Raw genomic sequence first — 20672 nt, 5'->3', positions numbered from 1 at the left:
ATTCGAGCTCGGTACCCCAGCGCAAAAATGCGATTTTGTGCAATTTCATGAGGTTTTTGAATTATAAAAAAAGTTTTATCAGACGAATTAAAAATTCATCCATAGAAAATGTAGAGAAAGTAATTGCGGTTTTTTTGAGCTATAGAACTCCTAGAAATGTCAAAAACTGAAAGAGAAGATAGATTTTTTCTGTAAAAAACTTTCAAAAATGACCATTTTTGACATTTTTTCTTCTGGAAAAGGACCATACAGGATTCTATAACCACTAATTAATTTTTTAAAAATCATTTAAATCATCTTGGAACTCCACAAAATCAGATAAAAAATTCTGAAATTATGGTTTTAGACCTGCAATTGTGATCGCGCCAAACTTTTTTCTGTAGATCAAAAATTAATTTGCAGTTCGGAATTGTTCTGTGGGAGAGCGTGCGGTACTGTATATTTATATGATGAATCATTATTCTGAACTCTATGTACATATAATCCTTTTTCTCGAACATTCTTCTTCTTATTTTCTTCTGCCTCCTCATTCCATTCCTATAAACTGGACGTGCAACGAACTGGAAGAGAATGAATAATAATGGCTGAAATAATTGAATCATTTTTTCGTCGATTTTCATAGAATCTTCCAGAGATTCTTCGAATAAAAACAGAGACAAGAATAGCTTTTTCGTCCTCTGCCGTCCATTTCTCTCCGATTCAAAATTATTTCGGAAGGACACACATTGCAAAAATGGAAAAAAAAGACGAAGAAGTTTTGAGGACGTAGCGTTGACGATGTGTGTGTTCCGAAACCGGTCGCTGACACTCGTCATCGTCCATTTTTGCTGTCTGTATGTCAATCCCTATTCTCGTACCCAACACCATTCAATCTATTTCTCTTTCTCTCTCCGCTTTTGGCACTAGGGTCAATTAAATTGCGATTCCAGTATCTCATTGTGTCATTGTTTTCTTTTCTATTTTTTGTGTTTTCGCTCTCATTTGTTTTCTTTCAGTTAACCGAATTTCCGATCGAATCGATACAAAGAGTAAAAGAATTTGAAAAATTCGATTGAACCGAAAAGATATATCTTTTCGTCCTTCTTCTTCTTTTCTCTCATCAGCTGTCCCTTCCTCCTGTCCTATTCGTTTTTGTTCCGCTTTTTGCAGTTGCTTTGATCCGTCCGTTTGAAATTCACTGACACTATCGAAGCGTTGAATTTTGAAATTTCAAATTACCGTAAAACCTGTAATAAAAGTCAAGTTTGAGCTCAGTTATCTTGATTCCTCGAAAAATTGGCTCAAAGTTAGAAGTTAGATTGTCCCTCTATGTATTACAGATTTCACGGCATCCTTTGTCTTAGGGGTGAAATTTGTTTCCCTTCTTGAAAACAAAGGAATACCACAATTTTTCGTATTCTGTACTATACCGGATTAAAAATGTCGTGAAGAACGCGGTTCAAACAGATTTGAAATACAAATTTTGTATAGTCCCTGTTAGCTGTATTCAATCCAGGTTCAGTCTTTAGCTATCTTCTATAAATTTTTCTTAGTTTTCAAAATTTCTAATTAACACTCGCATATCATCTATTCAAAATAGGTTTCCGGTTGAAAAGCTTTGAAAAGAGTTCAAAGTTCTCTTTAGGGAATAATGCGCTTTTTGTGATTCATTTTGTGTTAATCTTGATCTTTCGGTAAAAGTTATTTCGTGAGAATTTCAAAGCCAATAGCTTTCGAAACTGAAATATTACAGAATTTCAGCCACAGGCTTTATTTCAAGACGTTCTGAAAAAACTGTGATTCAGCGACATAAATTGTAAAACCTGAGGAATTCTTTTTCAGTTCAAATTAATCAAAAGATCTGTGAACGTCATTATATTTTCTCCGACAGGTTTGAAAACCACATGATTTGAAAATTGTACGAATAAAAACTTGCTGATTAAAAAATGTATTGCCTCTAATTTTGTTTTATGTACTCTGAAACTTTCAGACCTCAATATTTTCCAGCTAGATTAATCAGAATACTCGTACGAAAAAAAAAGAATACCGGTACGAAAAAATTAAAGCTGTGGAAGAGAAACGCGGATGGCCTTTGCCGAAGGTCCCACAACGACAACTATCGTAACCTAGAAATGTTTTATTTTCTGAGTGTTATTATCTCGATTTCGTTTTCAGTCAATTTTCTACTGGCAAAAATTTTAATTTGCTGACTTGCTTTTGAAAAAAATTAACGAACATCGGCGAACGTCAATGAACAACGAGAAATTAAGAAAAATATTAATTTAGGTCACTGTAGTTGTCGTTGCGGGACCTCTGTCGACTTTTGTAGTAAAGTTTTTTTGTAACTCAGCTGCTTGAAGCCCCGGAGGCGCGGCATTTTATTTACTATGAAAATTTCAGACCTCCTTTCTGCTGGAATAGTAAGAGGGGTACTGTACCTCTTCTAGTCACCACTAAGATTTTCTTTTTTTTTCATTCGATTTCAAATCTCTAGTGAGTCGTTTTTCACATGCTTACACGAATGAAGCTATTTAATTAACATGCCATCTCTCTCCCTCTTCTTCTCTGCGTGGGATGAGATGCTTCATTCTTCGCATTTTGTTCCCCATTTTATTCTCTATTCCTTTTTCTCTCTTCCTGCTTCTCCTCATCCTATTCTCCCGCTTTTCGTTGTGTAATCGAGAGGCACTGACCGATGGTCAGTTCAAACTCTTTCCGTCTTTTTCGTCTATGTCTAACAGCAAGTCCCATATTTTCTCGTCACAATAAAATAACGGTTGTTGAAAAAAGTGAAGGGCTCTTCAAGAAAAAATATGAGGAGTGTGAAATATCGGGAAACATGAAAAAGAAAAGAAAGAATACTTTGCATAATCCAAACTTCTATTCCCTTCCTTGACCTTCCTTTTCTCTTTGTCTTTTTTTCTCTCTTCTCTCTCTCCCTCCAAGGACCTCCCTTTTTCCAAGAATAACTCATCTTCTATTCATTCTCTTTTCCTTCTTTTGTCTTCTTATTCTTCCCCAAAAAGCTACCTCTCCTTCCACTTTCCGCTGCAAATTGCCGATAGACATCCGATGACGAACCGTTCTTCACTTTTATCTGTTACGTCACAGAATACCATTAGCTGTAAACTTCGTTCTTCTTCTTCATGCTTCTTCTTGTTTCGATTCGATTTCAGCTTTTTTTTCTTTTTCGAACACTTTTATTTAAAAAAAAAGTTCTTTCTGATTTAGAGGGTATGCATTCTGACGTAACGGTGTACAATGCTTAGTGTTCAATCTCTACAGCTATCGTACCTCCGGTTTTATATATGCAATCATGTCGCTCTTGTTTCGCCCGCGTGGCTCAGTCGGTTGTGGCGCGGCACCTTCAATACTCGTCGACGAGATCGCACAAGTTCAACTTCTCGAGAGACTTATAAGAGCCAAATATAGAGACAGTAATGCTTGCCATCCGGACCCTGCCATAGTTTCTTTCATAATCAATATTTTCGGACCAACTGAATCAGATACGATAGAACTTGACGAGTACTAGAAAATGATATTATTCGGAATACTGTATCTTGTCTATGAACAAAGTAATAGACGAAACGGATCGACAAAAGCAAGCCCCGCCCGACTCGTGACGTCCGGGCAAAGCCATTTTAATACCTGTAACTTTTTTCATAGACAGTATACAGTATACCAAATAGTATCAATTTGTAGTACTCGTCGAGTTCTATTATTTCTCATTTAGTTGGTCCAAATATTGATTCTAAAAGAAACTGTGCCTGCGAACTATGCCAAGACCTGCGAAGTGCCCGGCAAATGCCCGGATCACAAGTACGGAGACGGTTCTTTTTTCATGTCCCTCCACCTTTTTGTTTTCTTCATCTATGAACTTCACATCATTTATTCCAACTTTTGTTTTCTTTTGTTATTCAGATTATTCCGATTGTGACATTACTTCACCAGACTATTAATACAAAAATTTGAATTCACAAACAACGATAATTCTCTTCTTGAAGTTTCAAATCTACCGTAATCGTGTTTGTTCCCTTCTAAATGTTAAAACAACAATTTTTCGCATCCGGAGATGAAATACAACAATATTGTTTTCTAGCTTTATTGCACACTCTGTGAGCAAAGTTTCATGTTCTATTCCAAAATAGCTACCGTATGCCTTTCCGAATTTTCCAGTTTAGCGATGACGAATTATTTATGACCTGACAACCGTTTCTAAGTGCTCCCGTGAGTGCTCTTCACTTCACTCCCCGTTTCTTTCCCCTCCGTAGGGTGTCCGTTTTCCGCTTTTGCGAGAAGTTTCCAGTTGATTTTTTTCCTCGCCTAGATCTATGAAATTTTTCGAAAATCAAAATAGTCGCACTAAATATAACTGTACTGAAATATGCAAATTTCCTGTCACACTCCATAATCATACACTCCTGTTTTCGGTTCAACTGAATTATATCATTTCTTTCTCGTCTCTCTTTTCCCTTTTTTATCTTTCCAATGAAACAAAAATAATGATAATAATATGTACTGTCTGAAGGCGATAAAGATGTCCTTCAGGGAATTTCTTGAATTGATTTTCGGTCAGTTCTTCTTTTATTTTCTCATGAATCGTTTTGATGTCGTCGGGGTGAAATGGGAAATGAGAATTGGACGAGATAGATCCAATTAATTTCCTCTCATATACTTTTTTCTCGATTTTTTTTATAGTTCCCTCCTTTGTCTGGTTTTCTTTGTCTGAATATAAAATACTCGATTACTATACGATTTGAGCCTTACCCCGCTTTAAACGGAGCCCTGGCGGACCTTCGCGGGCTCTGCCATAGTTTCTTTTAGAATCAATATTTTGGGACTAACTGAATCGGATATGACAGAACTCGACATGTACAAAAAAATGGTATTATTTAAAAACTTGTATCTTGTCTATGAACGAAGTTACAGACGAAATTGTCTGAAAAAACAAGCAGTTCTCTTCACGGCACGGATTAGCCACTTTATGGCCTATGACTTTGTTCATTGGCAAGGTACAGTTTTCTAAGTAGTATCATTTTGTAGTATTTGTCGAAAGTTCTATTATTCAAGAGTTAGTTGGTCCGAATATATTAATTCTAAAAGAAACTATGGTAGGGCTCACGAAGGCCCGTCAGGGCCCGGAAACGAAAGTATACATTCAACAAACTTTCAGTTTATCCTGAGCTTCCTGTATTTGCAGCTTCATTGTTAATGAGGCGAGATAAACCACAGTCTAGTTTATGATGTAACAATCGAGTTCAAATGTTTAACTTGCTCATGCCTCCATCCTTCAGCTTACGCCAAGTTCTCACGTTCTCCGGAAACTTGACTGATAAACTAAAAGCAGCGACTTAAACAACATTCTTGACCTCCTCAATTGTTCTTTTCTGGTCTAAACTATTTCTCATCCAAAATTATGCCTTTTTTCTTCTCTATCTCCGTCCGTCCATTCCTTCTTATGTTTCTCCGATTTGTTACCAAAAACAAATAGAAATCCTTTTCTTCGTCCGTTCCTTCTCCGATTGTCTTCGTGACCCGAAACGAAAAACGGTTTTTACATTTGGCCTCCCTAGCGAAAAAGTGCACACCATACTCCTTTATTTCAGAACAGAGACTCCGCCCACTTCCATGGCTCAAGGTGGTTGAGGAAAAAACGGAACACAGATTTTCTTCGGTGAGTGAGTTTTTTGTCTCTTGAGAACAGAGAAGGATTACTGAAGAATGTGTTTTTACTTTGTGTCTGCTCTAAAGTTCTATTGTCAATATAAGATTATCAATTGGAACTATTTATCATATCTGAACTCTCTCTCGTTTTTTTATTCAACAGCTGAAGTATTCAGATTCTACTTGATGTCATTCTATGCTTTATTCATTTGCTCTCCTAAATTCAATTTACAATTTTCAACATTCACTTTTTTCTTCTTCTTTTTCTGCTCTAAATTAAGTTATTCTATGCGCATTGCTCTTCTTTTTCTTCTTCTCTCTTCACTTTTTTTAGCCCGTCAAAACAACTTTTCGCTGCTCTTCTTCTTCTTTTTCCTATTCGTTCGTTTTTCACCCATGAAAGAAGATTCAAACAAGCACGAAGGCTCATGCAGTTGCGCAAACAGCCCCCACCATTCCCCCTAAATATTTCCCTCAGTCTTTTTTTTTGCCCACCACGTTCGGCTTTTGGTCCATTAGGTGGAAAGATAAACTAAAAAATAGGGGCGTTTCGACTCTTCCTATAGTTTCGTTTTTGATTCAATGTGACATCTGTTTGTTAGTTTTCTTGTCTAGGTACGTTCTATCTTCAATATAAATTTATAGGAGTATAAAGAGAGTCTAGAACCCAAGAAATATATTATTCTGCATTCAAGTGGAGCCATACCAAAGAGGGCCCCCACACTGTCATGTTTGAGATCAATTATCTCAGTTCCTATAAGAAATATCAAAAAAGTGCCAACTGGTAAAATGTTTGCAATATTATGATAAACAATTTATGAATTGACTACATTTTGATACAGGAAACTCACAGGGATCGAGATATATGAGTTCAAATGGGCCTGTAAAAAAGGTCTAATATCACCCCGTTCCTAGCGACCTTGTTACTGTAATATCTGTAATAGAAGGGCACCCACACTGTCAAGTTTGAGCTCAATTATCTCGGCTCCTATAAAAGATATCAAAAATTACTAAACTAATAAAATGTGTGAATTTGGGTGATATTATGACAAACAACTCATCAGTGACAACTTTTTCATGTCTTCGACAGGAAATGAGATAAACTAGCTCGAATTTACGATATCTTCTTTGAAAGAGTTTCACTAAAATAAAATTGTATTTTTTCTTTATGTATCCTGAAATTCTCAGGACAATTCAGCAATATTCAATTAGCTTTCAGAGTCTTAAAGTTGAAAGTTTTGGACTGAAAATGTCAGAATTCGATTTTTTGGTTTTTCAAAACTGCATTTGTTTTCTGAAAATTCATTTTTTAATTTTCAACATCTAAAGCTCAGGCATCTAAAAATCCTTGTTTTCCTTTTTCCCCTCACTGAAACTGATTATAAAATGGGAAGCGGATTTAACAGTGGAAAGAAGGGATAATCTTATGAAGGTGGGGAATATCTGAAAAATCCTTTTTCCCTTCGAAAATTATGACTCCTCGTTTATCTACTCCTTGTATTCATACCTTATCATATATTCCTCATACATTCACTCAAAATTTGCACCTGTGAGAGATGAATTTTTTCAGAATAAAATTAGATTTATTATTTCATTTTAAAACATCATAAAAAGAATTTCCTATTCCCAGGCTCATATTCGATTACTCCAGAGGATATAAAAAACTTAAAAATTCCTATTCTCTCTCTTCCTCTTTTTCTCATATTTTTTTTCGATTTCCGATACGTTTTCAAATGTTTTTGATAGCTAAAAAAGCGACAGGAAAAAGAAAAGAAGAGAAGTTTCAAGAAAATAAAATATGTTTCTCTTCGTTCTTTTGCCCTCCATCTTCCCGTGTCACTCTGTCGTCTCTTTCAATCAGAAAAATCGTTGGATTCCCACTTTCTCACAACAAATTTGCATTTTCTAGAAAAATCGCATCGCATTGCCCAAGAATTATCATCAACTGAACATTCAATAACTCATCAAAATGCTGGAAATATCACCATGGGAAACACTGGTCAAACTACTAACCGACTCACTACTCAACTGTACTGGAACACATGAAGACGTGCCTCATTCGAAGAATTTTCTCAGATGTAAGAGATTACTCTTGTTTCATTTGAATAATTTTTAAAAATTTCAGCTCTGACAACCACCTACATTGCTTCGTTGGCAGTGGCAACAGCAGTGACAGTGGGTACAGTATGCCTCGCAGTACTTCATCTTGCCTACATTTCATTTTATATCACACATTCAAACAGACGTCTTCTGATTGTACTTCTGGCATGTACTGCGCCGGTGAGCCTTTAATTACAGCTGCAGTAATTCAAAGGATTTTTCAGCTCGTCTCGATTCTTGCCCTTGTCGCCATGTACATGCCACGTGTCTGGTTCTTGTCTCATCTACTCTCGTTCCTCTATTTTTCCTTCGCTCTCTGGGTCATCATCTGTCTTCTTTTGCACATTTTTGATGGGCATCATGCCCTTGTAACAAAAATGATGCAGAGGTTACAGTATGTCGAAATAGCAACACCTCCATTTTGTTGTCTATTTCCATGTCTTCCGAAAGTCCGATTGGAAGGGTAAGAACACGGATTCAGGGATGTTCGGAATGTCGAAAATTCTGATTATCGAAATTTCAGAATTTCAGAATATTCCGATTTAGAAAAATTCGGAATTTTTTGATTATTTTAAAATTCAAATTTTGAAGTAGAAATTACATTTGCCATTACAAAACCGAAGAAAACTGGGGAAAATTGACAGGAAGATTTTTTTTGAATCCCTGCACGGATTTTGTGTTCTTCAAGGCCTAATTTTTCGCATTTTCAGAAAAAAGATTCGATTGTGTGAGTTGATGGTCCTTCAAGCGCCGATCGTTCGATTGTTTGCCACTCTGGTCTCATTAATCATATATTTCGAATATCAAGATCAAGGCCTAGTGTAAGAATTTTTAATCAATTGTCTTTCTGAAACTCGCTTCTTCAGTCCTCTCAAAGTTTTGGACTTTATAACTCTTCCATCTCTTTTGGCTGGAATCTACGGTACACATATGCTGGTGACTACTGTTTCGAGAATGGTAAAAACCAAAAAATTTTAATTTTAATATAATTTTTATTTTCAGGATGAACTGGTATCGTACAGATACGTTGTCGTATTCCGAATTCTCGATATTTTCTTCATGGTTTTCGGTCTTCAACAGCCAGTTTTCGATTTTCTCGCCAGATACGGTGCATTCGGGTGTGGTACAGTACTTCCGGCGATTGAGACTTCTTTCTGTAAGTTGAATAACAAGACGATTTTTCCGGACAGGACGCATAAATAAATTATAAGCTTTCGCGTTGAGACCAAAGCCTTTTTGAAACATTAGCGTTTGAGCGCATTTACATGACGGTTCGAAAAAAATCGCCTTGTCAAAAATTTGTTGAATTTCTAATAAACCGTTCTTTTTTTTAGATTGGAAGAACTTCTTCACAGTAATGGAAGCATTCTGTGTGACATTAATAAGTACTGTCCTTTTGCAACCATCGAAATCATCATTTTTCGACAAACATCCGAGTTGCCGGTCGATGAGCTCAGCGCGGAGCACAATAACCGAAGTGGATACCGACGAGTCGACGACTTGAAGAGTTTTTCCTTTCTTTTTAATTGACATTAACATGATATAAACAGCACTTTCATTCTTTTCTCATCAAACTCTGATCTTTTCTTTCTGTTGCATTTTCTAGTCAACTGATTTGAACTAACAGTCATCTTCGTCTCTCTATTCTTTGTCCTGTGCAACCAGTCTCTGCTGGAGATCCAACCATTCTGAAAACGTGTATAAAATTTGGCCCACATTTGAAAATAAACAAGTCACGACATAAAAAATATGTTCTCACATTCATTATTGCGCTATTAAAGAGAATAAAACCAAAATGGGAAACACATCATAAAAAAAGAAAAAGGGAAAACAATATAGATCTACCAGTGAAATTTCAGTGTTTTGTGTTTGAATCAGAAAATATTTTATAAGAGAATAATTATAAGGGTGGATGGTGGGGGAATGACCTCGTAAGCGATGCAAAAACAGAAGAAAAGTATGGTATGTAGATTGTTAAAAGATCAACAGATTGTTCCAGGAGAGAATTGTTATAAGAAATACATAGGAGGCCACTTCATGAATGGAAGCGTATTAGAATGCGAGAAGAGAAAGTATGAAAACTTGAAGCAAAGGGAATGGGGGTTTATTGATGACCTCCGGCATTTTGCTGTTGTTGAGGAGCACCTCCTTGCTGCTGCCAGTAGTTCGACCACTGCTGCATAAGCTGTGGGTTGTTATAATATTGAGCATAATATTGCCAATATTGGTTATTAGCATTTGACTGCTGTTGAGATGGACCACCATGAGCTCCTCCGTGACCACCACCGTAACCACCTGCACCGTATCCTTGATAATGTTGAGAGTTTCCACCGGATGATGGTCCTCCGTATCCGTAACCATAAGATCCCCCAGCAGATTTGGCGGCCTGAAAACGGATGATTCGAACAAAAAAAGTATACATTAAATACTTACATCACCAGTTTTTCCCCAACTGCAGCGCACCATCTGACCTCCAACATCTTGATTGTTCATCTCAGTGATGGCCTTAGCGGCGGCATTCTTGTTTTCAAACTTTACGAAAGCATAACCTTGCATCTTAAAGATGCGAACTTCAGAAATTCTGCCATAACTTGCGAACGCTTGGCGTATTTCGTCTTCTGGAAAAAATACATAAAGCTTGATGAATTTGAAAACTGGTGAAGGATAACGCACCTGTGAGATTGGCAATGTTTCCGACGTAGACGGAGGTGTTGTCTCCAGAAGTTTGATTATAAACTTCGTCGTAAGACTTCTCGTTGTAATTACTCGGCTTTTCTTGATCTCCCGGCTTCCTGGTGGCCCAGTTTGTCCGAATTGTTCTTCTTCCAAGCCATTGTCCGTTCATTTGTTCAATAGCGCGTTCAGCCTCTTCTCTTTTAGGATAGGAAACGAATCCATATCCTTTCGACTTTGTGGTGTTGGTATCACGAATGACTTTCGCGTCCGAAACATCTCCAAAAGGTATGAATGCCTCACGAAGCTTCTGATTGTCGACTTCCGATGAGAGATCTCCAACGAACACATGGAAATGTCTAGTAGTATCGATTTTGGACGGTTGTTGCCCTGGTTCCACAGCCCAATTGACTTTCATTTCCTGTTAAAAACAATAAATACTAATTATGACTGATAACCAACTTACTCTATCGTGAAGTAGCCTTTTGTTCATTGTTTGCAGAGCTTGAGAAGCTTGGCCGTGATCCGAGAATTCAACGAAAGCATATGGATCGTTAGCTCCCTGTAATTGATAATATTTTGATAAGTTTTGCTGATGCTGCTTGATTAATATCCTAAAATCTCCAAAACGCGTTTTCATTTAGATACTAGACTGTCAGAACACAAAATTTAAATAAAAAGGTATACACTGTTTTAGTGTCGGTGAGGGTTGATTGCTGCCGTGTGCATTTGTAGTCAGGTACCCCATGTCCTGTGAAATTAGAAAATATCATGATAGTGTGTCACAGATATATAAAAAAAGAAAAGAAAAGCGTATAAAAATGACACGTACCGCGAGCAAACAATTGCACTCTGCAATGATTTAGCTCTGCAACCAAAACTTACGTCGTGTATGACCTTGGTCTTTGTAACAGATCCTATTTGATTGAATAACGTAGCGATGAAATCCTCACTTACAGATGGGTCGAGATTTCCGACGTATCTGAAAAAAAGTAGTCTTGCGAATCGATACAATTTCGAAACTTACAAAGTACGGGGTTCATCGGAACCGTTACCAAGATGGAATCCCTCTCGTTCAGCAAGTTTCGAATGCATGCGCGCATTGTACCCAGTACAGACTTCCTCCGCATAAGCGGTTGGGGGATTGAAGAAGGACATGGTTTCACAAGTTTTCCTGCAAAAAATATTGTAAAATATGATAGACAGCCGAATAAATCATAGACAGGACACAAGAATGGTCAAAAAATCAATAAAAACCCATTGAAACAGTACAAAATGCGCGAAAAGTTGCAACAACGCTGTAGAATTTCCACTGTTTCTATGTCGTCAGGGGCGTCGCGGTCGTGCGCGCTGCGGTTCAACATGCCGATCTAATGAGTCAGCGCGGCGGTTCAAACAAAGGGTTTTCTATTACGAAAAAACGTCTTCCAAAATGCCAAATAGCGGCTCCGTGCTCTAAAATATAGTAAGTTTTTGTGTTTCCAAACGTCTTATTAAAAGTAAAAAAAATTTCAAGTGTGAAAATTGGTTTTGACAATTATATTGCCAATTCGCATAAAAATTATTTAGTTCCATCCCAAAAAATAGCTTCTGCCAATTGCGACTTCATAGGAGTTTATTTCTTTCAAAGATTCCTTAATTGACTTTTTACAGCGTATCTGTAAAGAAAATTATCGTTTGATTGTGTTTTGTGGCTTCCTATCTCACGATGAAGAATTACGAAAACGATTATTGCCAAAATTCCAAGTAGAATTAGAAAACAGATTAGAATAAATACTGAACATAGGAAAACAGGTCCTGAAATTCCACAAATGTATCTCTCTTTAAAGTAGCGGTAGTGCTCATTTGGCATGTCTCTGAAATTCGATATTTCGAGGGAAAACATCATGTTAACATACGTTCCATAGCTTTCTATCGTCGAAACTGTTGGAGTTCTGTCGATTTTTCCCTTCATTTGAATTAGTATTCTTAGAAAATTTTCGAATGAAAAGATACCAACAATAGAAACGAAGAAACCTGAGTCATAACACACAATATCGAATTCTTATCAGCTGAATATTGAGTGCAAACATGCAAATGTGTGTATTCTATGGAACGAATCAATTAAATTTCTGGGATTAGATATGCTCAGATCCGTTCGTAAAAGTTCGATTCATAAAAGTTTTTGAAAAATTCTCAGAAACCTTTGGAAAATTTCTTCTTTGTTTCGAATTTGTGCCAATTCTCCTATTTGTTCAATCATCTCATGTTTATTGCTCATTTCATTTTTCTTCCATATATTTTCAGCTAATTATTCCATATCAACACTTTTTATACCAATTGTTTCATAATAAAGATATTTGTTCACATAAAAATATTTATTTATTGGTGGTTCATTCAGTTAACCGTTTAATCGTGTTTTTATACTTATTCCAAAAAAATTCAGTATCTAGTACCTCTTCCAGATGGTTCGTAAAATGAATAGTCTGGCAAAACGTCTGGCCGCCAACTCGAAAAGCCGACAACCGGAGCCAGAGGTATAATAAAAAACGGCCCAAAAGTACTGTATAAATTATTTATTTCAGAGCGACTCTGATGGATCCGATTTTGATTTCGACAATGCAATTGAGGAGAAGACGTGGGAGAAACCTCTTGATGCAATGGAGGTTGAAGAAGCTGAATCTGATGGTGACGATGATGAAAAAGAGGCAAATATCAGCTTCCAGATTTATCTTAATTAATATCCTTTTTTCAGCTCCAAGCAGCATTTGCCGCGGGACTTTTGAAAGATGGACTCAACATTCAAGTTGCTAAGAAGCGCCCAATCATCAACAAGAGTGCAGAGATGAAGGAGAAGTTGGCTGAAATCACCAAAGATCTTCCGTGGGTTGAAACTTTGGAAGTCGTGACACCACACGCAGAAATGGACATGAAAGTGGAAAACGACGATTTTCAGAGAGAATTGAACTTGTATGTACCCGCAAGCATTAAAAATAAGTCAAAAATTAATATTTCAGCTACAAGCAAGCAGAAAAGGCTGTACAAACAGCTTATCCAAGACTTCTCAATCTCGGAATCAAAGTCCTTCGACCATCCGACTACTACGCCGAGATGGCTAAGAGCGACAGTCATATGCAAAAAGTACGCAAGAGGCTCCTCGGAATCCAGGAAATGAAAGAACGACAAGAAGCCTTCCGTCGTATTCGAGAGGAAAAGAAATTCGCTGTGAAAGTGCAAAAGGTAGGGTGAAAATAAAGTTGAATAAATAACCAAAAGTCAACTTCAGGAGGCTATTGCTAATAAGAATAATGAGAAGAAGAAGCTTGCGGAAGCTGTGAAAAAACACAAAAAGGGAATGAAGCAACAACTTGAAGATATGTTGAACAATGTCAAGAGACATGGTCTCGACCAAGACGATGATGGACCGTCTAGTGCTTATGGAGATCGTCGCGGAGGAAGAGGAGGATCTGGAAGAGGTGGATCGATGAGAAACGCCGGAGAGTTGAAGAGGAAGCTCAAGTCTGATAAGTTTGGATATGGTGGAAAGAAAAAGGGAATGAAGAGAAATAACAAAGAAAGGTAGGGTAACCACTAGTGTCGTTTCGATGTAACACATGCTATTTTTCAGCTTCAACGATCTTTTCGGAGCCCCTCGTGGTGGTTTCGGAAGACGTGGTCGTGGTGGTGGACGCGGTGGTCGTGGTGGAAGACGTTAAACTAGCTCTTGTTGTTACAATTTTGTTGATTTTCGTTGTTGTCAGTTTATATTTTCATGAATCACTTTATCCATTGTTGGTTATTTTTATCTTTCCTTTTTCTTTTGAATCCATGCAATAAAAGACCATTGTTATCAAATATCGCTCATCCTGTTTCATGTTTCATCGTTTCTAATCGATCAAAAGATTTCCGAACTGACAGACGAAATAATAGAAAACAGACAATTTTGAGGAAATCGAGAAATGCACACATGATGGAGCAGTTTTTGTTCATGACAACGTCGGCGTTTGCCGTTTTCATCTTACTCCTCATCTCAACTTCAATACCATACACTTTTTTGAGGACGTGCTGTGTGTCAGTTTTTTCTCAACATTTTTGAAGTTTCCTAAATATGGAAATTACAGAAATGCCTCGAAAACTTCAATATCGTTTCTGGGTTGCGCATCCTGCGGAGTCTTCATTGCCACGTGTTTTCTAGGACTTGTCCCACACGTCAGGCATCAAGAAATGCATTTGAGAGGGAATCAGACGATAGTGGACAGTTACGGATGGATTCCATCAACTGATCAACTTGTGATCATTGGATTCCTGATTATACTGATAATAGAACAAGTGATTCATGGAATCGGTCATTCCATTGGAGGAGGTCACTCACATTCAGGACATAGTCCATTGGCGACGAGTGATTCCATGAAAATGAACAAATTTCATGATGTAATTTAAGTCGTACTGTGAATCAAAAGACAATAATTGATATGTTACAGGAAGAAGAAGGCGAAGATCATGTACCATTAGTGGCTATGGATGATGATTCTGATGAAATCGTTTTCAGACAGGTACTCTTGAAATTGGAAACGAAGCATGTTTTTATTCCTTTTCTGTAGAATGCAAGTCCTCTCCATCGACCAACGTCTTCTGGACACTGTAGATCTTCGCCGGGCAGTTCAATGAATATCCGAGTATGGTTCCTTCTTCTCGGAATGTCGGTTCACTCATTCTTCGAAGGAGTAGCTCTCGGAGTTCAAAATGACACCAATGCATTCTGGCAGATACTGATTGCAGTCCTATTTCACGAGGTTCTCTGTTGTGTATCTTATGGTGTTCAGTTGGCCAAGCATAACGCATCGAGAAAGTACGCATGGACTTCATCTATCTTTCTGTCGGCTACGATTCCCGCTGGGATGGTTTTGGCCACAATGGTAGGTTCAAGAGTTGAGAAAAAAGAAGGCAAAGGAAAGTATGCGATATTTACAGATCGATGGAATTGAAAATGATATGTGGCAACGAATCGGGAGATACTGGCTGGAAGGTCTTGCAGCTGGAACATTTGTACATGTGGCTCTAGTTGAGCTTCTTCCAATGGAACTGCATTCAGATGAGGATGGGGATGGAGGTCATGGACATAGTCATGTAACAATTATTTAAGAAAAAGAAAAAATCAATATTCTTTGTTTTCAGAATGTGATAGCAAATACATCTCATGCACATTCGAAATCCTCCTCTTCTCAGTGGCTTTCACTTGTCAAGTCTCTGTTCGTTGCGGCTGGAATTGGCATTTTTGTTATCATCAAGTCGATGATTGGAGAACACCACTAAAGCTATTTCTGGCTATAACATTTCTGCACCCTTTTCATTCATTTATTTTGTAATCTTAAGAATTTTCTCTTCCGATTTCTGTAGTCATAATTAACTCTAACGGTGTGAGAAATTGTCTCCCAAAGTATCCAAGTCAATGATGCATAATTTTGGAAGTTTCTTTGATTCGATCTCACTTTTAATAAAACAAATACTTTGACTCCGATAGCATCGAAGAATTAGATTCAGCGTCTACAGTAGTACTTGGATTTGTCGAATCTCGGTTTTTATCACATTCTCTTCAGATGTCCGTACTCCACGTGGAAGCTGATTTTGCGATTCTGGATGAGCAGCTCTATTACAATAACATATTTGAAAAGATTGGCCGAAAAATTCGACCAGAATTATATGAAATTAATTCGAAATTCATGCCTGATTCGCAGTTTGAAGCAATAAAAAAGCGAGGAATCTCGAAAGAAAAACGGAAAAGATGTGAGAAATCAGAAGATGCCACGTGGATTGAGCAAATCGCATCAGGAGTACGAAAAGTCGGGAAGGAAATGGGATATTTTAAAGAATCTTCAAACCAAGATAATAATCTGAATGCCAGACAAGCCGCGGAAAAGTTGGAAGCTGAAAAATAAGCAGAACTAGATTCTAATTCAATTTCAGAGCCCTCAGTGTTATAACACCATCTACAAGTATGTCATCAACACAAGTTATCACATTTCAAAGATTCCAAAAATTAGACAAACTGCTTTGCAATGGAATAATCAGCAATTGGATAAAATGCTCCCAAGAAAAGCCTGGTGTGGTCGAAAACGGGGAAAGTCAAAAGATTTTCATCCCTCCTGGGGCTACATTCCATGTTGGTGACGTAGCAGATGTTGAGCAGTATTCAGCAATCAATGGTTTGATCTAATTAAAAAAAATCATTTTAAAGTTATTATTTTAAGATATCCTCTTCGATCTGGTTGTTGCTGATCCCCCATGGTTCAATAAATCTGTGAAAAGAAAGAAAACGTAAATAATACTATGATTTCATAATACTACAGTAATCCCGATTTTCAGATACGAAATGAATGAACAAGTTATCGACAATCTCGATATCACTAGTATAACTACTAACGATGCTCTGATTGTTTTTTGGATCACAAATCGAAAGTGGGTTGAAGAGGAAATGAAGGAGAGATTCAAATCCTGGAATATGGAAGTGATTGCCACGTGGAAGTGGCTGAAAATAACAACTCAAGGAGAACCGGTTTACGATCTCGATAAGGAAAAACACAAATTGCCCTACGAGTCGATAGTTTTTGCAAAAAAGAGATCATCTAGAAGGGAGTTTAATATCTATGAAAAGTTTGTATTTGCAAGGTTTGAATAAAAACGAGTTGTTCAAAATTTCGTTTAAGTTTCAGTATTCCAATGGCAGTTCACTCTCATAAACCGCCTCTTTTAGAACTTTTTCAGCATTTCGGAATCGATTTTATGCAGTACGTCACAGATAAAGTTTACATTCCCTTAAATTAAATTTTCAGACCCCTCGAACTGTTTGCTCGATCTCTGCTTCCTTCCACACACAGCATCGGCTTCGAACCATTTTTACTACAATCCGAGCATGTTTTTATACCAAAATAACGATTTCTGTAAAATAGTTTTATATCTCTGTATAAATAATTTATTAGTTCTTAAAGATTAAAATATTTTAAAATTTCGAAAACGATTTAAATAAAATCAGCGGTTTGAATTACAATAAAAACTGGGGAATGGGTCTCAAATTACTGGGAAATAATAGGCAAAACTATATATTGGAGAGTAACTATAAGAAACACAGCTCTGGAAAAAATTGGAAGTGCTGAAGAAGAAGAATTTTACAGAATTTACTCTTCTTTTTTCAATAAATTAAATAATTTAATAGAAGTTCACTTGGGTTCAAGCCAATGGGTCAAAAAATCGCGCCCCAGTAAACGTGAGATTTTAGAAACACGGTGAGTTTTTCACTACCGCTGCAGCGCGCTGCTTTCAACTTTGGAATTTTTTTTCTCGAATTCTAGTCCATAGAATTTGATTTTTTTTCCATAGATTTTTAGTAAATTTCATGAAGAATATATAGTAAAAAAATGAATCAGATTTTTTTGTCCATTGTACTTTAAAACGTCGCAGACTGTTGAGGATCAAACTTTTAAACGTTGCACGAAAAAATCACGCGTTGCAACTCGTTGATTAGAACTAATTAGGTCAAATCCACGTCAACTTGGAAATTATTAAATTTCTTCTGGCCTAAAACTTTTTTGAGGCGCGTTTTTTCACCCATTGGCTTGAACCCAAGTGGAAGTTTGGAAAAAATCAGCGCTGAATTCATAAGTGACAGAGAAAAGGAGGAGAGACAGAAAAGGATACCAAAAACTACGCCCTAGAATTAGTTCAACTGGAAAATACATATTTTTTGGTTTTTGTTTTTTTTTTGGATAAGAATATCAGGTGCCTAGATGTGGGGAAACAAAAAGGAACACGGAGGAAGCTACGCGCTTTTAGAGAATTAATATTATTGCATTCGGAATTTTCAGGATGTTTTTTGATTTTTCGTCTAGCAATTGCATTGCTGTTGAGCTGGCTTCTGAGTTGGATTCGCCTCGAGTTTTTGTCCCTTTGGTTGTTGTTGGGGGTCCTGAAACAAAATTCAATTATAGAATTGACTCAAAGTTCTATAAAATACACAAAACAAATCCTTACCTTGTCCAAACTCTCAGCCATTTTATCACAGATAATCTCGACGAGCTTCTCGAAGACAGCTTTCACATTGATGTTCTCTTTGGCCGAAGTCTCGAAGAACTCCAATCCGAGTTGGTCAGCCAGTTGACGTCCTCGATCCATGGAGACGACTCTCTCCGCATCCATATCACACTTGTTTCCAACCAAAACGACTTGAGCGTTCTCCCAGGAATACGTTTTGATTTGAGTGCACCAATCTTGCACACTGTTGAACGACTCCTCGTTGGTGATGTCGTACATCAGAATGAATCCCATTGCTCCACGGTAGTAGGCCGTGGTGATGGTACGGTACCTCTCCTGTCCGGCGGTATCCCAGATTTGGAGTTTGACACGTTTGTCACCTCGGAACACTGTTTTCACTTTGAAGTCGATTCCGACTGTGGAGACGAAGGCAGATGTGAACGAGTCATCACAGTAACGGAAGAGGAACGAAGTCTTTCCGACGGACGAGTTTCCGATTATAAGAAGCTGAAAAAATAGAGCTTGGCAACTGGATTACGGTAATATTTTTGCTACTTACTTCGTGGTATCTCTAGATACCGTAAATGCTTTAATAGAACCACTTATTTGCGCGTTTTGAGCTCAATTATCTCGGCTCCTGTACAAGATATCAAAAAGTGGTCAACTGTCTAAATGCTTATCATATTATCAACAACGTTTTACCAGTTGACAAAATTTTGATATCTCTTGTAGAAACCGAGATAATTGAGCTCAAAGTGGAGGTTTAGGGTATGCTTCTTCGAGGTACATTTAAGTGCTCATTTTTATCACTTTTCCCTTTTCATATATTTCCGTTGGCAACTAAATGGAGAGTATATACATATATTTCGACTCTTCTTCTCATCTTTCTTCCTCTTCTCCTCCCACCAATTCTTCACTCGTTTTTCATAGGAAAAGCGAGGCGGTTTGTCAAATAAAATATGAAACCAGAGAGTCTTCTTCCAGACACGAGCCCATCGATTCTTCCTTTCTTTTTCGAAGATTGGGGGCCCCGAAAAAAGAAAAAGTGAAAGTTTTTTCAACGAATTTCCTCTTTTCTTTTTCGCGGAGCAACCAAAAGAGGGAGGAAAAAGAAGAAGCTCTCTGAACCAACTAAATCGGAAAAAGTATGAAAAGGTTCGAAAGACGCAGAGAAAGCGGGCAGAGAGAGCACTCGACTGGAAATTACGGGGAAAAATAGAAGAGGGAAAGACATAGGTTTCTAAACGGTAATTAGTGAGAATACTCACTACAAGACAGAAAAATACGTTTTTCTTTCAGTTAAAACGATAGAAGGCTACTGTATTAACTCTAACAAGTTTGAGCTCAATTATCTCGATTCCTGTGAGAGATATCGGAAAGTGGTCAACTGACAAAACATTTTCGATATTATGATGAACATTTTGTCAGTTAATAACTTTTTGATATCTTTCACACGATTCGAGATATACGGGCTCAAAGTTAATGGTTTGAATTTGGAAATCGGTTGAGCTTTTTTCAAATATAGTTCCGAAAAAACTATAAGATTACTGTAAAGAAACTAATTAATGGCTTTCATTTGAAGTAATTAAATAACTTAGTTTAAAATCGTTTCTTCAGAACGGATATTTTCCTTAAACCTCACGACTTCCAAGGAACAAAGAAGTGCTCTATTAGAAGCGCACCCTATCTTTGAGCTTAATTATCTCAATTCCTATGAAAGATATCAAATTTGTGTTGACTAATAAATTGTTGGTGATAAAATGATAAACAATTTGATAAAATGATAAACATTTTCTTAGTTAACAGGTTTTTGATATCTTCCACAGGAACCGAGATAAATTGACTCAAAGTTGAAAGTTAGAGACGGCGTTCTATTAGATCATTTGCAGTAAATTAAGTTAAAAAAGAAGGTATATTCTTCAAAGAATTTCATGTACATTTTTCTTCCTTACTACAAACATTTCAGGTATGAAAACCTCGAGATTTCGGACTACATTCTCTAGGCTCCGCCCATTTTATTTGGCTTGGCTTGAAGAAAAATAATAATTTCCTTGACACAATCGTATTATATTTAATTGCAATCCTTTTTCAATATATCCTCATCCTCTCTCTCTCACCTTGAACATGTAGTCAAAGTTCTGATCCGGTTGTCCCGGTGCAGCGCCTTGGGGTTGTCCACCAGCCGCCATCTGAAATATTAAATCATTTCTAATAGATCAAAGTTTATTTTGCTGATTAACTAGTCTCCAAGG

General features: G+C 37.2%; 7 protein-coding genes across 7 annotated transcripts; 4 read left to right on the top strand and 3 right to left on the bottom strand.

The window, feature by feature from the left end:
• Window positions 1-2095: 2095 nt before the first annotated feature.
• On the bottom strand, window positions 2096-3619 carry CBG25634 (the record flags this gene model as incomplete). Its single annotated transcript, XM_045242548.1, has 3 exons — window positions 2096-2105; window positions 2524-2631; window positions 3564-3619. 3 exons carry the CDS (start codon window positions 3617-3619, stop codon window positions 2096-2098), a joined length of 174 nt encoding a protein of 57 aa, XP_045098169.1.
• Window positions 3620-7612: 3993 nt separating this feature from the next.
• On the top strand, window positions 7613-9247 carry CBG02483 (the record flags this gene model as incomplete). Its single annotated transcript, XM_002630740.1, has 7 exons — window positions 7613-7721; window positions 7769-7923; window positions 7968-8206; window positions 8454-8564; window positions 8610-8700; window positions 8746-8899; window positions 9078-9247. The coding sequence occupies 7 exons, from the start codon at window positions 7613-7615 to the stop codon at window positions 9245-9247; spliced, it is 1029 nt and encodes a 342-aa protein (XP_002630786.1).
• Window positions 9248-9847: 600 nt separating this feature from the next.
• Cbr-tiar-1 lies at window positions 9848-11574 on the bottom strand (the record flags this gene model as incomplete). The annotated part of the gene is made up of 6 exons (XM_002630741.1): window positions 9848-10129; window positions 10177-10361; window positions 10417-10837; window positions 10883-10978; window positions 11302-11398; window positions 11444-11574. 6 exons carry the CDS (start codon window positions 11572-11574, stop codon window positions 9848-9850), a joined length of 1212 nt encoding a protein of 403 aa, XP_002630787.1.
• A 1286-nt stretch (window positions 11575-12860) lies between these two features.
• On the top strand, window positions 12861-14111 carry CBG02485 (the record flags this gene model as incomplete). Its single annotated transcript, XM_045242545.1, has 6 exons — window positions 12861-12932; window positions 12981-13103; window positions 13151-13365; window positions 13413-13635; window positions 13682-13974; window positions 14024-14111. The coding sequence occupies 6 exons, from the start codon at window positions 12861-12863 to the stop codon at window positions 14109-14111; spliced, it is 1014 nt and encodes a 337-aa protein (XP_045092287.1).
• Window positions 14112-14362: 251 nt separating this feature from the next.
• Window positions 14363-15708, top strand: CBG02486 (the record flags this gene model as incomplete). The annotated part of the gene is made up of 6 exons (XM_002630743.2): window positions 14363-14466; window positions 14517-14826; window positions 14877-14948; window positions 14997-15311; window positions 15367-15522; window positions 15571-15708. The coding sequence occupies 6 exons, from the start codon at window positions 14363-14365 to the stop codon at window positions 15706-15708; spliced, it is 1095 nt and encodes a 364-aa protein (XP_002630789.2).
• Window positions 15709-15992: 284 nt separating this feature from the next.
• CBG02487 lies at window positions 15993-17325 on the top strand (the record flags this gene model as incomplete). The annotated part of the gene is made up of 6 exons (XM_002630744.1): window positions 15993-16312; window positions 16360-16598; window positions 16644-16710; window positions 16759-17061; window positions 17106-17180; window positions 17226-17325. 6 exons carry the CDS (start codon window positions 15993-15995, stop codon window positions 17323-17325), a joined length of 1104 nt encoding a protein of 367 aa, XP_002630790.1.
• A 949-nt stretch (window positions 17326-18274) lies between these two features.
• Window positions 18275-20609, bottom strand: Cbr-rab-3 (the record flags this gene model as incomplete). Its single annotated transcript, XM_002630745.1, has 3 exons — window positions 18275-18355; window positions 18421-18927; window positions 20538-20609. The coding sequence occupies 3 exons, from the start codon at window positions 20607-20609 to the stop codon at window positions 18275-18277; spliced, it is 660 nt and encodes a 219-aa protein (XP_002630791.1).
• Between the last annotated feature and the right edge of the window lie 63 nt (window positions 20610-20672).

The sequence above is a fragment of the Caenorhabditis briggsae genome (genome assembly GCF_000004555.2).
Source record: "Caenorhabditis briggsae complete genome, chrII, whole genome shotgun sequence".
In the NCBI taxonomy this organism is placed as follows: domain Eukaryota; kingdom Metazoa; phylum Nematoda; class Chromadorea; order Rhabditida; family Rhabditidae; genus Caenorhabditis; species Caenorhabditis briggsae.
The sequence above is the reverse complement of the archived record's forward strand: the minus strand, read 5'-3'. Positions and strand labels throughout refer to the sequence as shown.